Source organism: Kogia breviceps, chromosome 8 (genome assembly GCF_026419965.1).
Source record: "Kogia breviceps isolate mKogBre1 chromosome 8, mKogBre1 haplotype 1, whole genome shotgun sequence".
Lineage (NCBI taxonomy): Eukaryota > Metazoa > Chordata > Mammalia > Artiodactyla > Physeteridae > Kogia > Kogia breviceps.
Genome location: NC_081317.1, coordinates 111,014,497 through 111,036,465, shown reverse-complemented (window position 1 = coordinate 111,036,465; position 21,969 = coordinate 111,014,497). Strand labels below are relative to the sequence as shown.

General features: G+C 45.5%; 1 protein-coding gene and 1 long non-coding RNA gene across 2 annotated transcripts in view; one reads left to right on the top strand and one right to left on the bottom strand.

Annotated features, from left to right (window-relative positions):
• Window positions 1–1,227: 1,227 nt before the first annotated feature.
• On the bottom strand, window positions 1,228–21,583 carry LOC131761048 (L-threonine 3-dehydrogenase, mitochondrial). The gene is made up of 9 exons (XM_059071303.2): window positions 21,207–21,583; window positions 12,464–12,661; window positions 10,838–10,880; window positions 10,194–10,264; window positions 8,585–8,734; window positions 8,317–8,489; window positions 7,477–7,567; window positions 4,768–5,037; window positions 1,228–4,195 (listed from the first exon to the last, which is right to left on the bottom strand). The coding sequence occupies exons 1-9, from the start codon at window positions 21,511–21,513 to the stop codon at window positions 4,056–4,058; spliced, it is 1,443 nt and encodes a 480-aa protein (XP_058927286.2). The 5' UTR covers window positions 21,514–21,583; the 3' UTR covers window positions 1,228–4,055.
• The window catches only part of LOC136794624 (uncharacterized), a 157,974-nt gene continuing 157,464 nt past the window's right edge, over window positions 21,460–21,969 (top strand). The window contains exon 1 of the long non-coding RNA XR_010841671.1: window positions 21,460–21,797. This is a non-coding gene — a long non-coding RNA (uncharacterized lncRNA). The remainder of the gene's footprint in view (window positions 21,798–21,969) is intronic.

Below are 21,969 nucleotides of genomic sequence, written 5' to 3'. Positions count from 1 at the left end.
TAATTCAAATCTATTTCAATTAGAATCTTAAGGTTATCCAGCAAAAAATAAAGTTTATATTCCCAAACTTTTTTAAAAAAAATCAAACTTTTAAATACATGTAAACTATATCTTACTAAGTAAATATGTGCCAAGGGCTGCTGATAGTAGAGCAGAATTTCATCGTCAGGTAATTCAACACGCTCAATAGGAATTTGACTATGTAAAATTAAGAGGCAAGGAAAGTGTTTACACCTTTTGACTTAGTAGGCATACTTCTGGGTTTCTAAATGAAGCAATAGTGGAATGATTGCATAATTATGGTATTCCACTCAACGAATTATTACAGCTATTTTTTAATGGTAAATATCAACACTACATTTAAGTTACTTGTAACACGTATGGGAAGACCAGATGGGAATATTAAAAAAGCAGCTAGTACGTCAGGCAGCAAAAATTGCAAGTGACTCTTCCAAAACTTTCAGTAGTGTTGTCTTAGCACTAAGTTTATAGTAAAAGAAAAAAATGTGACCATCTAATACCATGTTGTATAAGCATGCGGGGGAAAACATAGGCATACACTGTACTGTTAACATTAGTTATTGATTTGGTTTAGAGGAGAAGACAACTTTTTTCATTATGTATCTTTTAATTTTTAAATTCTTAACAGAAACTTTTTTTTTTTTTTTTTTTTTTTTTGCGGTACGCGGGCCTCTCACTGCTGTGGCCTCTCCCGTTGCGAAGCACAGGCTCCGTACACGCAGCCTCAGCGGCCACGGCTCACAGGCCCAGCCGCTCCGCGGCATGTGGGATCTTCCCAGACCGGGGCACGAACCCGTATCCCCTGCATTGGCAGGCGGATTCTCAACCACTGAGCCACCAGGGAAGCCCCAACAGAAACATTTTTAAATAAAAAAAATTTTTAATGCCTCTTGAAAACACTCATGCCCTTACCATAAAATACAATAACAAATTGGCAATCTGGCCTATATGAGTTAAAAAAAAATAGTATTAGCACCCATCCCCGTCTACAGTAAGTATCCTAAATGGTGCAACAGTATTCGTTGCCCAGAGCCTGCTTCTCGATTTTAAACAGTACATCTTGATGGCAGCCATGGGCTGTGCTGTTTGTGGAGTGACACAAAGGCGTGTCATGGCAATGCCACATAGAAAACACACCAGCAAATCTAGTAACCACACTGGTAGCCTGTAGAAATCTTCAGGAATGAAAAACATCAGAGCAAGGTCAACCTTTGCATTTTTCTTTATTTAAAAATCAAAAAACTATTTTTGTGATGCAACCCACACTTTCCCCTTCTAAGTAGCTTTTCAGATCACTTTCAAATTAACTACAAAAAACCCTTTCTCCCAACAGAAAGGAAGGCTTTTATAGTAACGTATTGAGTCATCTCCTGGGATCCCAAGATATGCACCCGATATTGAGTATCTGGATAGAAGGGGCAACTTTAATTTTAGTCTTAAAGTGCAAAGCTGTCAGTGACTGAGAATCACGTATGTAATTTGAAGGATTCATTTGTTCTTTTATGCTTCTTTGAGGTTCTCCCGGAGGTGCATTTATAGATTTAGAAGGATTAAAGGAAGATATTCTAGAACAAATCCCTCCAGAGGGCCCCAATTACAAGGTCATGTGAGGAACCTGGTGGAAATTCTGGAAGACTAGGGTCTAAGGGACAAAAGGTCATTCAATTCAGTTGCTTCTTCCCTTCACATGGAAGGAAGGAATTAATTTCTGTTCCTTTAAGATAACTGAGAATAAATTAAGGGAACTTAAGAACTGTTTTTCAAACTGAACAATTAGAAATATTGTTTCTAATGAGCTTCAAAACAAAATTATCTACTCAAGTATTCATAACAGCATTTATTCCTAAAAACTGTAAAACGTGCAAGTAACCTAAACATCCCTCAGCTGATGAACTGACAATGTCGTACGTTCACACAACGGAACACTGTTTAGCAATGAAACAAAGCATTGACACATGCTACAACATGGATGAACCTTGAAAACATGAAGCCACTCACAAAAGACCACATATTGTAATGATTCCACTTATGTGAAATATCCAGAACAGGAAAATCCATAGACACAGAAAGTAAATTAGTAGTGGCGTAGGCCGGGGAAGGTTTTTGTGTGAGTTGCTGAAATGGCCTAAGATTAGATTATAGTGACAGTTGCACGATTCTGAATACACTGAAAAATCACCAAACTGCAATCTTTAAATGAGTGAATTTTATGGTATGTGAAACATATATCAATAAAGTTGTAAAAAAAAAAAAAAAAAGACCTTGACACCCGCTGTTTGGTTTTAGCAAATAAAACGTACAAATGTAAGCTTAATTATACTAAGTAGGGAAGGAAACTGTATCAACATAACTATTGAATAATTATCTAGAAGTTCAAATCCAATTACGCCTCAAAAGGAAAAAATTCACGCTTCTAACAAGTGGTTAACAAGTTCCAAATACATAACACTGTCATTAAGCAGATAGTAGAAATGCCTTTTAATCCTTGACAGCTGTGTCCAGGAGATCCATGATTGATTGACTGGAGTTTCACCTTCCAGTGATTTCAGGGGCAGCACATCCTGAGGTAGCTGGAGAAAGTAAGTCTATATATTTAGACAGTAACTGCTTCAGAGGGTTAGCGTAGCTTTTCTGAAGGCTCATCTAAGAGTGTACAGAAAGGCTGTAGTAAGGAAGCTCTCTTTAGAAACTCGCGTTTGGAATTGGTCTAAATTAGGGGGCCGAAGCTGGAGGAGAATAACCGGTGGTCCTTCGAGATTCCCATCTTTATCAATTGAGTCCACCTGAAGGGGTGGAGCCCAGAAACCTGTATATTTAGACAAGCTCCTCTGGAGGCCGACATGGCAGGTAAGGGGTCACAGTCCCGGTCACCACCCCTCAGCTCACCAATAGGAAGGCAATCAAAGTAAGAGGTGCTCACCTTCACCAGTTAGATCATCTCTTTTTTCTTTTCTTTTATAAAAATTTTATTTATTTATTTTGGGCCATGCTGTGCAGCATATGGGATCCTAGTTCCCTGACCAGGGATTGAACCTGCGCCCCCTGAATTGGGAGCATGGAGTCCTAACCACTGGACCGCCAGGGAAGTCCCCTAGATCATCTCTTGATATTCTTAGTTTCCTACCAGTATATCTTCTTACAGACAAATAAATTAGAAGTGATCGTTTTTGACACATTAAAAATCTCTTGAACAGGGACTTCCCTGGTGGTGCGGTGGTTAAGAATCCGCCTGCCAGTGCAGGGGACACGGTTTCCAGTCCTGGTCCGGGAAGATCCCACATGCCATGGAGCAACGAAGCCCGTGCGCCACAAGTACTGAGCCTGCGCTCTAGAGCCCGCGAGTCACAACTACTGAGCCCGTGCACCTAGAGCCTGTGCGCCGCAACAAGAGAAGCCACCGCAAGGAGAAGCTTATGCACCGCAACGAAGAGTAGCCCCCGCTCGACGCAACTAGAGAAAGCCCACGCGCAGCGACGAAGTCCCAACACAGCCAAAAATCAATCAATCAATCAGTCAACAATCAATCAATCTCTTGAACGTTGTGAACATGGGATTAATACATCAGGCATTTTTTTAATGTTCTGATGGGATAGTAAAGAATTCTTTTAAATTGGGAGATTATCTTTGATAGTCTTTGAAATGTAATCTTCAGTCTTAGTCAAGAGAATAATGGAGTCTTAGGAGTGATATTTAAGTTTAATTTTATACATAATCACATACTTCTACCTTCTCGGAAATGGTTGCTTCATCTTAACTAAGGAAGTGGAAAACTATTATGACTTAAGTCTTCCTTCTGTGATTTGTGTGTTTGGACAAGTTTAGGCAGACAGCAAAAGCTCCAGAGGTCCTGCCACCAAACCTACAGCATTGAGGAAACGCTAAAGCCAAGTCAGTTCTCCATGTGGCAGTTCCATATGAGCTGCGAAAACTCAGTCCAGTTAGGGCTTCAACTCCACGTCATCTAGATTCCTCGGGGTTGTTTTGACTTTCCCTGGACAGCCGCCCAAGACTCACGAGCTCTTCCTCCGGCCCCTTCAGTTAACCTGGGCAACTCTGCTCTCGGAACCGTGGAAGTTCAACATCGTTGTCACCAGCTCCGGGAGGTCAAAGTCGTGCTTCCACCCCCAGTCCTTCCGGGCGTTGCTATCATCAAAGTTCATTGGCCAACTATCGGCTAGGACAAGATATGGAAGAGGAGCTTAAGTTACTCAGGCTCTAGATTTGCAAAAAGGTCTAGAACATTTTAAATAAAGGATTATCATCCACGAAAGAAACGTCCTATTTGAAATCCCCCCTTGAGCAGAGCAGAGCAGCTATTACGGGTGCACACACACAGTCACCTTCTTAGATTAGAAGTCTGTCACCTCGGAGGAAAGTCTCATGCAGACTTGTAAGGTGGGACTGCTATGCTCCGATGGCACTCACACAGGGGCACAGTCACAGCCTTTGGGAACTCAGAGCTGCTCTCGTACTACACCTGCTTGTTTTACGTTTAAACTGGCAAATGGTGAAGTGCCGACAAGCTGTTTATTTGGATGGTTCTAGTCCACCCACTTTAGACATCATTTCCCCAAACCGCAGCATCTGCTGGCTCTGGTGCAACAGCAGCTCCTTCTCCAGAAGGTGTCAGGCCCCTTGGGAAGGTGCTGAGCTCTCCTTAGCCTCCTCCGTTTATGTTCTCAAGGACTTGTGGGGCGGACTGAAGATTAGTTTTGGCTTTCAGGGGTTCTGCAATGGTGTACCAACCTATGGCCTGTCGGACAGGATCCACGTTGTAGGTGATCTGGAATTCTGGAACGTGCTTGAGAACCTCCTGGGCCAGCTCCGCGGGGGTGAAGCTCATGGCATTGACATTGTAAGTCCTCATGGAGAGGGACTCTGCCGGGGCTTCCATGACCTCCAGGGTGGCCCGGAGGCAGTCATCAATGTACATCATCGGGAGCCTCGTGCTGGGTTTCAGGTTGCACTCAAATCTGCCATTCTTGACGGCGTCGTGGAAAATCTGGACCGCGTAGTCTGAAAGAGAATCTGGTCTGTGGGTCTTCTCCTAACAAAATGGTGAGTGAGCCTCTTGCATTGAGGCAGTGGTTCTCAGATGTCTTAGTCTCAGGACCTCTTTATGTGCTTAAAAATCACTGAGGTGGCAACATCTACTATATCAGGAATCAACTGAGAATTTAAAAAAATATTTCTGCATTTTAAAATGACAATAATAAACCCACACATTCACATGTATAATATTTTATGTGAAAAAGAACGTATTTTCCAAACAAGAGAAAATTTAGTGAGAAGAACAGCGTGTTTTACATTTTGAAAACCTCTCTACTGCCTTAATGGGCGACAGCGGGAATCTCAGCTTCTGTGTTCAGTCCACTGTGCTACACACGTCTTGTGGCCTCTGAAAAACTCCACGGTATACTTGTAAAGGAGAGTGAAAAGGGCAAATAACATCTTAGTACTGATAGGAAAATTGTTTTGACCTCCTGGACCCCTTGAAAGGGTCTCAAGGATTCCCAGGGGTTCCTAGTGCATACTTGGAGATGTACCACATTAAGGCAAAATTTTTTAAAGTAACCCAAACCAAAGGCTCTTTTAAAATCCCTCAAATCTTAATTGAAGATATTCAAAGAAATGGGAAGATATCCCATGCTCTTGGACTGGAAGAATTAGTATTGTTAAAATGGACATACTACCCAAAGCACTCTACAGATTTAATGCGATCCCTGTCAAATTACCCATGACGCTTTTCACAGAACTAGAAGAAATCATCCGAAAAGTTATATGGAGCCACAAGAGACAGAATTGCCAAAGCGATCCCGAGGAAAAAGAACGAAGCTGGGGGCACAACCCTCTCGGACTTCAGACAATACTACAAATCTACAGCACAAAAAAAAAAACCCTTGGATTTCGTCAAGTATTGTTTACATTGTATCTCAGAAGCCCTCCTATGGGAGGGATCTCTAATGTGGGAGTTACTGAATATAACGCATGCTCAAGTCCAAAGTGATAACAAAAACAGCGTGGAAACAGTAAGGAGGGTCCTCAAAAAACTAAAAATAGAACCACCGTATGACCTGGGTACATATTCGAAGGAAACGAAAACGCCAATTCGAAAAGATACACGCAGCCCAAAGTCCCTTGCAGCACCATTTACAATCGCCAAGACATGGAAGCAACCTAAGTGTCCATCGACAGATGAATGGATAAAGAAGATGTGACACACACACATATATATATATATATACATATGTATATACACACACACACACACACACACAGACACACACAATGAAATACTACTCACTCATAAAAAAGAATGAAATTTTGCCATATGCAACATGGATGAACTTGGAAGATATTTTGCTTAGTGAAATAAGTCAGAGAAAAACAAATATATGATATCACTTATACATGGGATCTAAAAAATAAACAAAATAGTGAATATAACAGAGAAGAAACAGACTCCCAGACACAGAGAATAGACTAGTGGTTACCAGTTGGGAGAGGGAAGTGGGGGGGGGGGTGACATAGGGGTAGGGGATTAAGAGGTACAAACTACTCTGCATAAACCAAATAAGCTACAAGGATACATTGTACAGACAAGGGAATATAGCCAATATTTTATAACTATAAAGGAATAAATACAACCTTTAAAAACTGTGAATCACTATGTTGTACACCTGAAACTTATATAATATTGTAAATTAACTAGTCCCCGGTAAAAAAAAAAAAAAAGAAAGAAAGAAAAAAAGAAAGAAAAGAAAAGAATGAAGTTAACCAGGCCTGGTGCTCCACTCACCACTGAATAATACAGGCTCCTAAACAGGCAAGTAAGTAACCAACTGCACGAGAGATGAGCAGTAACCCACTCTCATTTTGGGGCCAGCTTTTCTGAAATAAAAACTAAGACAATTTGGATAAACAGTAATAAACACAATAACAAGAAGAGCAGGAGCAATGCTTATGTTCTTTCTAAATATGCAACGCAGAGTCCATTTTTATAGGACTCTCTGTATTAAGAAACAAAGGTATATTCAAAGAAAGAGGCTTTTCTTTTCTGGCCGCGCCACGCAGCTTGTGGGATGTTCGCTCCCCGACCAGGGACTGAACCCAGGCCCACAGCAGCGAAAGCACCGGGCCCTAACCACTGGACCGCCGGGGAATTCCCAAGAGGTGATCTCTCATTTGGTGCCTTCTTCCTACATTGTGGGTAACAATCTCGGATGTCGGTCTGACTCCGGCACTGTGGGTGGCCAGTCCCACTGGACTTACAGCATCGGCATGAGTTTAAGTTTAAGTCAGTAGGGTTCAATGAGCTTCTCAGATGCACTTCCCAGAAAGGATGCAAAAGCTCCGGTCAGCATACGACTAAAAAGACAACAGGTCCATCTCCACTTTGCCCAGCCATTAGAAAGCTTATCTTACGTAAAAAAAGAAATCGAAAATAACACTTACCAGTCGTTCCTCCTCCAGGCTGGGAGTCAGCAGAAATGATTCCAGGATATCTCAGGCATCGGAAATCTAACCCATACCGGTAATAATAATACTACAAAAAAGAAAAAAACAACAAACAGAGATCCTGCATGTTGTAACGAAGATCCCACGCAGCCAAATAAATATTTTTTAAGTGAAATAAATAAATAAATAAATCCTCCTCAAGGAAATGAAGACTCTAGAATTGCTAAGAGTCACTTGTTTTTCTTTGACAAATAACCCTGAAGTTTTTGTCTTCAAAGGATCGTCATTCTGGTGATAACATCACTAGGTGACACCGTAAATAACAGGTCAGCCGACAGTAAGGATTTCCAGGCTTTCTTTGGAAGGGAGACCCTGCTGAACTCCACAAGCCCGTCCTGCAGTGCAGGGTCAGGAAGAGTACGGGGAAAGGTGGTGACTGTGATATATGAGGTGAAGGATCAGAAACCGGCTAAAACGGGCTATGGAGTTTACAAAGACAAAGCGTATTTGAAAAATGAAACCAAAAAGATGTCGGAGGTTATTTTAAAATTATCGGGAATCTGAAAGACCAGCGCAGCACAAATAAGATGGGCGGCGAACGAAAGACGGGGTGCCATTCGAGGGGCGTGTACGAAGCGTTGCGTTAGCACGGGACTGAGGACTCCTCTGGAGCTGTCAGTCCTGACCACTTGGCAAACACACTCAGTCCCCGAGCATTTCTGGGGGCAGGGATTAAGGGGGGGGGGGAGGGAGAGTCTCCTCCAAGGATGAACCAGCAGGTGTTTGAGGCAGAAAGAGAAAAGGAAACACTGAGTCATTGTGCCAAGTGATGCTTACCTCGCCCATGAGCTCCGCGTGGACCTTGGACACCCCGTAGATAGTCCTGGGTCTCTGGGTACAGAGATCGGGGGTTGGGTCCCGCGGAGAAGTAGGTCCAAACGCCCCGATGGTGCTTGGCACGAACAATCGCAGCCCGTGCTCCTCGGCAACGTCCAGGACGTTGTGCAGTCCTGAAACAAGCAGGTGCCGTAAGCTGGGAAACCTCTTCCCGAAGAACTGGGGAATCTGGCAGACGGGTCATCTGGGGCGAGATCCAGAGACTCACCAGTGATGTTCACAGCTCTGGCCAGGGACACGTTTGCTTCTCCCACTGCACTGAGCAGGGCGCTGTAATGGAACAGCCAGGTGACGCGTTTGTTCACCACGATCTCCCGCAGATTCTTGTAATCCAGGATGTCGGAATAAATAAACGGGCCTGCAAGGAGCAGTGAAACCAGGAAGGAAAAGAGTTCCGGGCTTGAAAAGCTCAACAGATCTTTTCCCCTCCTCCGCTGACTTTGAATTCCATCGGTACCGACTTGGTAGCAACAACTTGGACACCCCCCAGCATTTTCCTTATGGAGAATCACACACCCCAGCCACCCCACAGCTAACAGCAGCCAATGCTTATACAGGACATACACCTGCTGGGTGCTGTTCTAAGGGCTTTCTGTATAGTTAACTCTCACAGCCTTCGAGGCGGATATTTTGTTGATGAGGAAACTGAGGCTTAGAGAGGTTAAGTAGCTTGCCAGTATCAAACAGAATAAAATCAAGAACTGGAGTAATGACCAGGCAACTGGCTTGAGCTGCCAAACCTATAGGCACACAGAGATTTCACCCTGCTTAAAGGTTTACCTAGGGTTTCCCTGGTGGCGCAGTGGTTGAGAATCCGCCTGCCGATGCAGGGGACACGGGTTCGAGCCCCGGTCTGGGAAGATCCCACATGCCGCGGAGCGGCTGGGCCCGTGAGCCACAACTACTGAGCCTGCGCGTCTGGAGCCTGTGCTCCGCAACGGGAGGCCGCGACAGTGAGAGGCCCGCGTACCGCGATGAAGAGTGGCCCCCGCTCGCCGCAACTAGAGAAAGCCCTCGCACAGAAGGTTAGGACTCTGTGCTTCCAGTGCAGGGGGCACGGGTTCAATCCCTGGTTGGGGAAGATCCCAATGCCACCTAGTGCAGCCAAAAAAAAAAAAAAAGTTGCATATTTTAAAGGAGTAGAGAAATGGGTTTACAAAAACAAAAAACCCACCATGGTATAAAAGAACTATAAATTAAGAGTTCGCCACACCTGGTTAGGCTAGAGGTAGAGCCGCTTTTATGCCAATTTTCCCCACTTTCAGCGAATTACCACTCTTCCCCATGGTAAACAGCAAAAGGCTGACACAGAACCAGGAAGGACTAGAACTATAAAAACATCTCTGAGGTGTAGACAACCTGACTAGAGGAGTCTGGGGTCTTTGTGTGTGTGCACAGCAGTTTAAGAACAAGTCCACGTTGAAATATGAAGATTAATTTCTCCAAAATTTAAAGTTCCTTTTCCTCATTTCAGAACTTGATTTTTGTTTGCTTTCTCTCTGAGCTAAGTTCACTAAAAACTCTGAAAGACAGGAAATCAGTTTTATTCCACAGATACTGCTCCAAATAATATCCAAAGATACTATTCCACAACTTCACGTCAAGGTCTGAAGATCTCTCCTGTCCTTGGATCCCTTGCACAAGCAGTAGCTGTACTGTAGGCGTTTTACAGAACGAATGAGGACAAAACCATGAAACATTTTTAAGTGGCCCAGGTGTGCCTCCAACACTCCTCTTTCTTTAATTCACAAGCCTGGTTATGAGCGGTGACACCGATTCTGGGAGCTGCCTCTCTACCTGCTCTGTGAGCCTCTTACCACTAAGGAAGACGTGCTCAGGGGGCTTCCGAATGTCAGACAGAATCACGTTGTCCTTCCCAAATCGTTTCCTAAAGGGAAAATCAAACACACGAGTGGGTACACCGAGGACATAACAGGTCCTAAGAAAACAGTCTTTCCAACAGGAACTGTCATGCCCCGTCAGCCTCCAAATCCCTCCTCTTCACACCTTTCTTCCCTCTTCGTCCTCAACTCACAGCCCTGCAGTTGCAGCCACACTCAGGGCTGCTTCTCCTGCTTCTACCCCAGCCCGTTACCATCCTGATATCTGTCACCAATTTCTTCCCAGCGACCCGAGTTTCTCCCTTTCTCTCCCCGTTCTTCTCTCCTCTTATCCTTTTATCCCACTCTCCAAATCCCACACTGTTCCTTTTCAGTTTCTACACATACAATACTTCCCTATGCCCCCAAACATCTGAAAAACCAAGTGATTTACTGGGAGGCAGGTCTTCCTTTGCCTAACCTAGAAAAGGCAGAGGGCGAAGGACCGGCCTGGGGGATGCTGAGTCGAGGACCTGAAACAATGTCTGTGATATGAAGAGGCACGATGAAATGCATTCCGAACGGTCACTTACACAGCCCTGAAAAACCAGAATTTAAATTTAAACTTTGAGCGCTCTTACCTCAAAAAGCTAGCAAGCCCCACTCCGAGCTGGCCAAGACCCCCTGGATAAAGAAGAAAAAAGTGAATCTTTCATCTAAATCTAACCAATTCAATGATCCCCAGTATGTAATAATAGAATAAGACTCTACTGGCACTCTTAGCTAACTAGGTAAAGCCCCAGGTTGGCCTGATTGCACTGAATTACCTCCTCGGAGCTATAGGACAGAGATGGGTACAGGTAAGACTCGTTTCAGAGACACACGTGCTCTCCAGCACAGAGTGGCTGAGAGGCAGCCAGGGTACAGGTAAGAGAACAATCACAGAAGAGCAGGACCACCTCCGGGTCAGAAATTTACCACCAGCTTTGCCTTTGTTATTTGAGAGCCTGTGAAAATTATCTGCTACGGGTACCAGAACACTCAAAGCTAGATATAATAGTTTGATATCAACCTCTGCTTGGATTATCCAGAGCACCCTCCTTCCATTAGCCCTGGAGAGGAATAGGAAGGGAGAAAGAAAGAAGGGACAAACCAAGAAGTCACCTGCAAAAAGGGGCAGATCTCTGGATGGGCAAGGAGCTGCTAAGAACATTAAAGATGAGTATATTACAGCATCTTAATTTGGACGCTTACAAATGCCATTGATGGAAATGGGAGAGCTTAGGGGTCTGGGAGCGCATTTAGGGGAATACAGCCCTAAATTCCATTTGGGAGGAAGTAAGAGGCAGGAAGATATGGAGAGCGGGATTTCCTGTAAGCGTGTGTTAACATGGGACTGAAACCAGCCCACTGCCAGTGACACTGGGCCCTGGAAGATGCTTTGTTGGTGCAGGGAGGAAGGAATCAAAACAACACACAGACAAGAAGCTGGGAGAGCCAGGGGGTAAGCGCAGAGGGAACCGGCCTCCCTTGAAACCCAGTTACAGCAGGAGGGGAGGAGGAGGTGCCAGTGAGAGAAACACACACACACAGAGGAATGTAAGAAGGATAAGGACGTGAAGGCAAGGGATGAAACTCTGGCAAACAGAGGACAGTAAAACATGTCAGTCAAATCAGAGGTGGGCTTGAGTCAGCTGGAAGGACTTGCGGACAGACGGTCAAGTTGGCAGTAAGCAGATACAGAGCCAGGTGTCGGGCGGCTACGAGGGGAGAGGGATCGGCAAGCCAGTCTGTGCACAGGGAGCTGCAAGTGTCACGAGGTGGTGGCGAGGAGCTCCTCGGGCCCTGGGCAGGCCCTGCCTATCTCTTCCATACAAATGTGCAGGAACTGCCTGGCCTGAGAAGCCCGGCCAAGGAAAGATGAGCCTGATTCCAGAGGCCACGTTCTGTCCACACACCTTGGCTCCCAGGCCATTTCTAGCAGGAAAGGGGAACTGAGTCCCACAGCAGCTGTTTGGTCCTCTTCAGGTTCCCGGGTCCTCCCTTCAGACAATAAAAGATTTGGGCAGGGAAACCAAGCCCTGGCAACAGCGGCAAAAAATAAGGACAGGGCACTTGCGCTATTTCGGAGGGAGCCAGGAGTGGGAAAGGGAGTTTCTGATTCATAAGTGTTACCTGGCGGCACGGTAGACATTCCAAAAACAAATACACCGCCACACAAAGAAAATAACAAAGCCACAAACGTGGAAAAAAGAAAAAAACCCAACCTGTAATTAAGACGCGCGGTTGGTCTGCTTCAGAGAACGAGGTAGAGTGGAAGTTGGCATCCGCTGGAATCTGCTGAGGGGAGGTGCCCAGAAAACGGCTGGGCAGGACAGGAGCCTGGCAGCCACAGGCCGGTCTCTGCAGCATCTGGCTGGCAACCCGCCGCAGCATCCAAACGACCGGCATGGTCTCTGCAGACACTGTAACACCAAAGGAGCAGAGTTGAGGAAAGACACATGCACCCCAATGTTCACTGCAGCACTATTTACACTAGCCAAGACATGGAACCTAAGAGTCCATCAACAGACGGATATGGATAAAGAAGATGTGGGGTGTGTACAGACACACACACCGGAATATTACTCAACCATCAAAAAGAATGAAATAATGCCATTTGCAGCAACATGGATGGACCTAGACATTATCATATTAAGCGAAGTAAGCTAGACAAATACCACATATCATTTATATGTGGAATCTAAAATACGATACTAATCAACATATCTATGAAACAAAACAGACTCACAGATGTAGAGGACAGACTTGTATCAATAGTTGCCAAGGGGGGAGGGCTGGGTAGGGGAGGGAAGGAATGGGAGTTTGAGATTAGCAGAGGCAAACTATTATATACAGGATGGATAAAGAACAAGGTCCTACTGTAGAGCACGGGGAACTATATTCCATATCCTGTGACAAATCATAATGGAAAAGAATATGAAAAAGTATATATATATATATATCTGTATAACTGAGTCACTTTGCTGTATAGCAGAAATTAACACAACACTGTAAATCAACTATATGTCAATAAAATTTAAAAAAACAAACAAAAGAAGCAGAGTTCAGTACGTAACTGCTTACCCTCCCGACCCCTCAAAACACAAACCCTTGAACCACAACTAACACTTAAGATCGCCAGCTCACGAGCAAAGCCATGTTCTGGATTCATGAATCGAACTAAAGAGACTGTTGATTGCGCAGACAGGAAGCCAGTCAAGAGCCGGCCGTGAGCCCAGCCCTGTGAAAAGGGAATAAACGTCACTGGTGCAAAGTGCAGGCAAACAAAGACTGGCCGAGATCTAGAACTGGAGCCGCACAGTGCTGACATCACCTGGGATCTAAAGTCAGGAGGTTACTGCGTACAGAGCCGTCCACGCCAGGAACAGCATGGATCCCCGCAAAGGCCTCGGATCTTCACAACTGTAATCATCTGTCCACGAACCATCGAGGTGCGAACAGGTCCCCCATTAAGTAACACAGAGCCCTGTGACTCTCGTTCTAACTCAGATGTTACGTTTATTTAGGATGAACCAGAGTAGGAAAGCAGATAGTTAAGGTAAAAGGGGCCCCGGCAATACTGAGTAAGCTGTGACTAATATCTGTTTCACTGCCAACTCTTTAGGAAGGATCATTTAGGAGAGCCATTTTCTCTTCTGTTCCCAGATCATGTAATATTTTATTGCAGTCCCGCTCCCCTTCCTCGTCAGCTTTACCCAGGCGAGCATGTCACAAGAGCAGATCAGAGCTGCTCAGTTCTAACAGCGACCTTCCTGCCCCCAAAGGTCAGGCCTTTGCACTCTGCGCACTGCCCGTGGCCTCCACCTCCGTCAGCTGTCAGATTTCCAACAGCACTGGCGGATGAGCCTTCAGAGCGACCCCAGGGCCCAACCCCCTCACAAAGAAGCGGCCAGATCTTAACCATCTCATATTTTGCGTCATAAAACAAGAAAAAGTAAACCACACTTGGAGACATTTCCCACTTAGGATCTGAACTTAGCCTGGCATCACACTCAACCCAGTGCCTTGAGTAGGTAACAGTCATTCTAAGTTAAAACCGCCAGAGGTGTCAGAAGCTTTCCTGCAATCCCTAAAATCCAGATTGTAGAAAGCAAAAGGGCAAATACAATCTGCTGAAACCCTATGCTCGAACATCCTTTTGTAAGCCACAGAGGTCTTGTTCTTGAGGACACCGAAAAAAAAGGCAGGCAGAGCCCCGATGGCGTCTGTCGGGTCAGGGCCTTGGCCCATCAGGTCCTCAGCCTAAGACGCAACCCTGCCAAGGTCCCGGGGCCCTGCATCCCAGCTAACTTTCCCAAACAAGCAGAAGACAGCCTTCTGAGGACGCATCTCCGGATTGGAAGGGAGGTCACTATCGGAGAGACTCAAGCTTTTCTTCCATCAATCCCTTCAGACCATCTTTGCAGCCACTGCTGACCCCCCGAGACCAGGTGAGAACTTTGATCCTTAAAGTCACTTATTTCAGCAAGCTCGAGAGGATGGCAAGGAAGCCAAGAAGCAGCCAGATTTACCAGAACATCTGAAACTCAAAGACAATTCTCAGTTCCCAAAAGCAAAGCAGTGATGGCCACAGGTGAAGACATTTGGGGTTTTGTTTTTCTTTTAAAGGTTGAAGACACTGGAGTCTGGGCAAAGGGAAACCCTGACGACGTGAAAGAGGGATGTGAAATACATACGACTCAGTTCATCTTCTCTTTCCCCAGAAGGGGAAAGCATGAAGGAGGCACAAATTCCTAATTGAATATAAAGTATTTTAGCTTCACAAGCACCACCCGTTCTCAGGGAACCCAGTTCTTAACCGTCAAGCAGCTCTACTGTCCCTATAATGGGATTGCTTTGATTAGCAGTGCATGTACATTAAAAACAAAACCAAAAAACCCTCCAACCATCTACCGCATGCAGCTTTTTCAAGTCAAGATTATTATCTTCCCGCTGCCAAATTCAATTTAATACTTTTAAGGCAGCAGCTCTCAAATTTTCTGGTCTCTGGACTCTTTTACACTCTTAAAAATTGGGGACTACAGAGAGCTTTTGTTTAAGTGGGGTCTACCTAACAATGTTTGCTGTAGTAGACAGCAAAACTGAGAAACATTTAACCTACGAATGAGTTCATTTAAAACCAATAAACATGTTAAAATAAACATATTTTATGAAAATAATTGTATTTTCCAAAACAAAAAATTTACTGAGTGGCACTGTTTTACATTTGCTTGTCTCTTTGATGTTTTCCTTCATAGAAAACAGCTGGATTCTCACATGTGCTTCTAACTCAATCTGTCTGCTGCTTTGATTGAAGTAAATGAAGAAAATCCAGACTCAAAGCAAAGCAGTGGGGAAAGGAAGCTGTATTTTGAAAGCCTTTTCAGATAATTCTGGATACTCATCTTGGATATCCAAAACTCAACACATGGTAGTTTCTTAAAGGTTAGTTGCAATGTAGAATCTGAAGCCATTATCAGTGAACTTTTGTACCTGCTACATTAAAACCCACTGTTATATCTAATGCTTTGAACACACCTTTTTTTTTTTTTAAAGATTTTTTTTGATGTGGACCATTTTGAAAGTCTGTATTGAATTTGTTACAATATTGCTTCTGTTTTCTGTTTTGGTTTTTTGGCTGCAAGCCATGCAGGAATCTTAGCTCCCGGACCAGGGATTGAACCTGCACCCCCTGCATTGGAAGGCAAAGTCATAACCACTGGTCTGCCAGGGAAGTCCCTTGAACACATCTTTTACTCCTGCATGGTTTTGTAATTTCATACATTGTTTTCTGGAAAATATTGGTTCAGTGAGTTATGCAGAGCTTCCAACTGTTAACACACTTCACTGTACAATACCCCAAAGTCATACAGGTTGATATCACTGATCTCATCAGAAAATTCCTAAGTATTGGGAAGCTGTCAAATTCACGGTAGTGGATACAACTTAACTTGCAACAGCTACCTTGGCAGGCTCACTTGGTTCGTTTTTTTAGAAAATGTATGCCGATTATCTAGGTATGAATAACTATCATTTGTCAGTCATTCTTTCAAGCAAAAATGGTTCTCTATGAAAAACACGGACCAGTTCAGCTCACAATTCAATCACACAAAACGCTTTCTCTCAAGACAACCATCATATTTCAATATGGAACAAGTACACCCCCTTACCACATGACATGTTAAAAAGCTGTCTCTAGGGGCTTTCCTGGTGGCGCAGTGGTTGAGAGTCCGCCTGCCGATACAGGGGACACGGGTTCGTGCCCCGGTCCGGGAAGATCCCACATGCCGCGGAGCGGCTGGGCCCGTGAGCCATGGCCGCTGCGCCTGCGCGTCCGGAGCCTGTGCTCTGCAACGGGACAGGCCACAGCAGTGAGAGGCCCTAGTGCCGCAAAAAAAAAAAAAAAAAAAAAAAAAGTCTCTAGGGTCAAGATTTAATAAAAGCAGTCATTTTTACTGCTTCATAAAGGGCATTCTTAAGTAAAGCTGAAGAATACAATGACTTCTAGTACCACGCGGTGCCACTGCCTTGATTCCTGCAAAGGCACCAGTACTTTTAGCAGGTGTGACTTGTGCACCTTCAGTGCAAATTCAACACAGTTGTTCCAGAATAAACCATGAAATTCAAAAAAGTTATTCCACGCTGAATACTTTGGCACTATTTGTGTTTGCTGTCAAACGTTCACCAAAAAGATATTCTTTGATAATTGCTTTGGCGCTGATACCAGATAAATACAAACAAAATGGCAAGTGCAGCTATGACTACAAATTCTTCCATTTGTAAGGTAAAAATACACTTCTCTGTCAAGATACCAAACTAGTCTTCATGTTTGCAGCTAAATCTTTAATTTGACAAGTTACTGTATTATTAGAAAGTGGCAGTGCTCTTATTTCTTTCAATGCTTTTTCATCCAAACAAGGCTTTATTGTGTGTTTCTCCAGCCACTGCAATTTGATAACCTATCTTAATAGCTTTTTCTTTTCTAGTTTGGAAAGCTGTAACAAATAATTTTTGGCTTTTAAAGAGCTCATCATATCTACATTTAATTCATTCGTTTTATTTTTCTTTAGATGATGAATGGTTGATCTAAGAATAATGCTATTGTGACCAAAATACTATTCAAAAAAACTTCTGTGGCATCAGACACATAAGGTAAATTTCTGACATCTGTAAAACTTGACGAAAGCCTTCATATTTTCATGTATTATTTAGTTCTGCACATTTATTTGGAGTAAATTCCGCTTTTCATGAGTCAGAGAACTCTGTTATGTCGTTGTTTCATTTTTTTTCAGCATTTATACACATGGTATAGCTTTGAGTTGAAAAAACTCGAGTCCTCTAATATCCCCTTTTAAACCATTGATCTATCCTTAAATATAAAAAATATATAAATTAATATCCTTTTATGTTAGAATAAAATATTAAGTTCAAAAGAATTTTTATACCATTTAAAATTTTAGAAAAGTTTTAAAATCAAGACTAAACTTTTTGTTCTTTTTCCATATACCCACAAGACTCAATTTAGGGATTTCAAAGTAATGACTTACTAAAAGAAAACAGGCCCCAGAGATGATAGCAGCTATACCTGCAGGTAGCTAGTAAGAATGCAAAGAAGTACTAAGAACAAACGGAGTTTATCTCTGAAAATGCAGATATTTATACTCTAAGCCTACTATCCTTAGAAGACTCTAGAAACACAAGAGTACACAAGCACACGTCTCATTAGCCATCAGAGGAAAAGCTCATCACAAGCCATTTGGCCTCTAGAAAACTCCACCATACACCTGAGAAAGAATGAAAAAGGCAGCCTCTTAGTATTTTTTTAAAAATAGCCTTGACCTCACAGACCCTACAGAGGTCTCAAGGAACCCCAGGGCTCCCCAGATCACACTTGAGAACAGCTGTTCTAAAGTAAAACTTGCTTTGCCAAGCTAGTTATTAAACTTATGCAGGGGAACCGTCTAAGATGACTGGAGATCAGATGAGCGTCCATAGACCTTCTCCCCTTCTCGCCTTGCTTACTTTAACTCCAAGGGATGAAAAAGAAACCGGCCAACAGACATTCCTCAAATAACGGAGCATCTCCCCTGCCCAAGCCTCTGTTACATGACTCTTCCCACCTCCTGGAATTTACCCTTTCTGCACTTACCACAGCAGAACTCTAAGAAAGCAGCGGCGTCAGGAAGACAGTGGGGTGACAGAGGTACAGACTCAGAGGCCAGCTGGCCTTGATTGCTTGGATGTGGGGCAACTGGAGAAGGAATGGAGAAGAACACAGGCTTCCAAGTTGTGCTGCTGCAAGCACGGGCTTTCTGGAGGAGCAGGTGAAGTAAGAAGACAAACGACCTTGGCTTTGGACATGTTGCTTTTAGGTGCCGGGAGCCAGTATGGCTGTCTTTCCCACTGAGCAGTTCCTAGCAGTGCCTGATGCATGTCAGAACTCAAACACCATGTCAAACAGGGAGACAGGAAGAAGAAACCAAGAAATATCCGGGGTTTGTCTACACCACAATAAACAGAATGTCCCCTGTTGTCAGAAAACATTACTTCTGTTTCTTGGGGAAAAAAAACCTTAACTCAGTTGTGATTGCTCTGAAGACAGATAATTCTGTTTCAGAAATATGAAAAGAAACTCCCATTTGAAATATTGAAAACCAACGAAATAGGCCTTTTCCCTGAGAATGCACCATCAATTTCCCTTAATATTCTTTCTGTCTTGTGTCTTCTCCAAATTTCCAGCTCTAATCATCCCAGCCAAGGAGACAGTAAATAAAGATGTATTAAGTAATGTCTCCAGCACATTAAGCTAAAAGCATACAGCCTCCAACAGATGAATGGATAAAGAAAATGTGGTATATACATACAATGGCATACTATTCAGACTTGAAATAGGAGACCCCGTCCCATGCAACAACATGGATGAACCTGGAGGACATTATGCCGAGTCAAATGAACTGGTCACAAAAGGCCAAATGCGGGCTTCCCTGGTGGCACCGTGGTTAAGAATCCACCTGCCAGTGCGGGGGACGCGGGTTCGACCCCTGGTCCGGGAAGATCCCACATGCCGCGGAGCAACTAAGCCGGTGCGCCATAACTACTGAGCCTGCGCTCTAGAGCCCGTGCTCCACAACTACTGAGCCCACGTGCCTAGAGCCTGTGCTCTGCAACAAGAGAAGCCACAGCAATGGGAAGCCCGCGCACCTTAACAAAGAGTAAGCCCCCGCTCGCCGAAAGCTGCACGCAGCAACAGACCCAATGCAGCCCCCAAAAAATAAATTTATATTTTAAAAAAGGCCAAATACAGTATAATTCCATTCATGAGTTATACCAGTTATCTAAAGTAATCAAAAAATCATAGAACAGGAAGTAGAAAGGTAGTTGCCAAGGGGTGGGAGAAAGGGGGAGGGGACACGAGTATTTAATTAACAGGCATAGCTTCAGTTTTGCAGGATAAAAAAGTTCTAGAGATCCACTGTGAATATACCTGACAGTACTGAACTGTACTCTTAAAAATGGTTAAGATGGTAAATTTTATGTTATGTAATTGAAGCCACAACTTAAATTTTTTAAAAAAAATCCAGCCCCAAGAAATGGTCAGTGCATACATAGACTTCTGAGGAGCTAGAAAATTCGCCCAGTGGAGATCAACGCCACCCCAGAGACCCATCAAACCCCCGTCCCGTCCAAACTCCCCAGCCCTTGTCTCACCGAACCGCCTAAATGGTTCTTTTCCCTCTGCTTATAAACCTGCTGAAACCTATTATTCTCCTCCAACCTTTACCTTTCCTTCCCATCTCAAGGATCTCCAGAGAGTTCCCTGCCCCTCCAAGTGGGGCCTCTTGCCCTGCACCCAGTGGAACTGCTTTCTCCAAAGGTCAGCCACTGCCCAGTTGACAACTTCCTGGCCCCGGGGACTAATTAATAACACTTATAAGCCACGTTTGTAAGGCAGTCTCCGCGTTCCACCCTCCGGTTCATTAAATCATAAAAGCAAACGTGTCCTCTTCACAGTAATGACCCAAGGAAAAATCAGGCGCCTCAACTACTGAGCGCTGACGAAGCACCTGCTTTCCTGAACTCTTACTTAAGCCTCAGAGTAACTCTGAAGCTGGGATCTTTTCTCCATTTTGCAGGAGGAATTCTGACTCGCCCAAGGTCAGGCAGATACTAATTACCAAAAGGAGGGGTTGCAAACCAGGTCCGTTGAGTCTCAAACCCTCCTTCCATCACCCCCACTCTTCTCCCTCAAGAGAAGAGATAACATCAGGTACCTAAGAGAGAGGACAAAGAGGAAACATCCTCGTGGCGGCGCAGGGGCACCTTCCCCGCCGCCCCTCCTCCCCCTCGCCCCTCCCCAGGAGAGCACCCACGAGCCGAGGGCGTTCAAGGCCAGACACGGCCCTCCCTCGCCGTGCGAGCCTGCGTACACTACCTCGCCAGACCTCAAGGTTCCCCATCCTCAGAAAGGGGAAAGTGATCGGACCACCACATTAGAGTGCTGGGAGGATTTAATAAAAAGCAACTTAGAAAAGCACTTAGCAAACTGCCCGGTCAGTGTAAAGACTCCATCCACCAGCTGGTAAAGTCTAGACTTAATATGGGGTTGATCCGAAAGCCAGAAAGGGTCGGGGGAAAAAATCCCGGAGCTCTCAGCGTGAGCTACAGAGGGTGTTAGAGGGAGATCTGGCTTCGCAGAGCGGGCGCCCCCATACTCCCTCCTACGCGCGCCGGCCCGGGAAAGGGAACCCGAGAAGACGCGGAGACTTGGGCCACACGCGGGTCTCCGGCCTCCGCCTCCCAGCATGGCTGGAAAAACCGGTTTTATGAGAACAGCCGCTCCCACCCCTATTCCCTGGCAGCAGTGCCCCGGCCCTCCCCCGGCCTCCCAGGACCGCCGCTCGCGCCCGGGAGCGCAGGGTCTCCAGCCCTGCGCTGCGTCACACCGATCGGTTCAGCGGGGGCACTGACCTTCCGACGCAGCCGCCCAGAGATGCTGATCTGCTGCGGCGCCGGAGCTGGAGCTGCAGCTGCACGTGGCCAGAAGTCCGGGAGCTCGGAACAGAAACCTGAGCTCGGCGCGCGCAGCGCCTTTATAGTCTCTGCGGGCAAACCCGCCCCCCGGCGCACCAATCCCCTTCTTCTGTCCGGGCCGCGCGGGCGTGGGCGTCGGATCACCACGTGGGAGGGCGCCGGTTGCCATGGTAACCCTCCCCGAGGGTCGCAGTAGTGTTCCTGGCGGCGCGCGCCCCTCACGCGGGCTCCGCTTCCCACCCATCTTCGGGAGAGCTCGCGGAAGGCGAGGGACGCATTCGAGGCCAGCGTGCGGCGTCCCCGGCAGCGGCAGAGCCAGCCCGCAGGTCTTCGCGTGGGACTGTCCAGGTGGGGACAGCTCAAGGGCCTCCCAACGCAAGGGGCCCGGCCCCCCCGGAGCCCCAGAGCACCGGTCCGTGCTGGCGTTTAGCGGCTCAGCAGTGGACTTGAGGAGGAATGCGGGACGCCGAAGGGAGAGCTGGAAGGATTGGCAGGGGAAATAGCTCCGGACCAGGGTCAGGAGATACGGTAGGTACAAAGAGACCTTGAGAGGGTCATTTCATCCTGGTTTCCCACATGGGAAACATCGCTGTGAAATTAGATGACCTCCGAGGCCACCGGACCAGCAGTCAGCATCACCTAGGAGCTTGTTGGAAATGCAGATTTGAGGCTGCACCCCGGACCTGCTGAGTCAGGATCT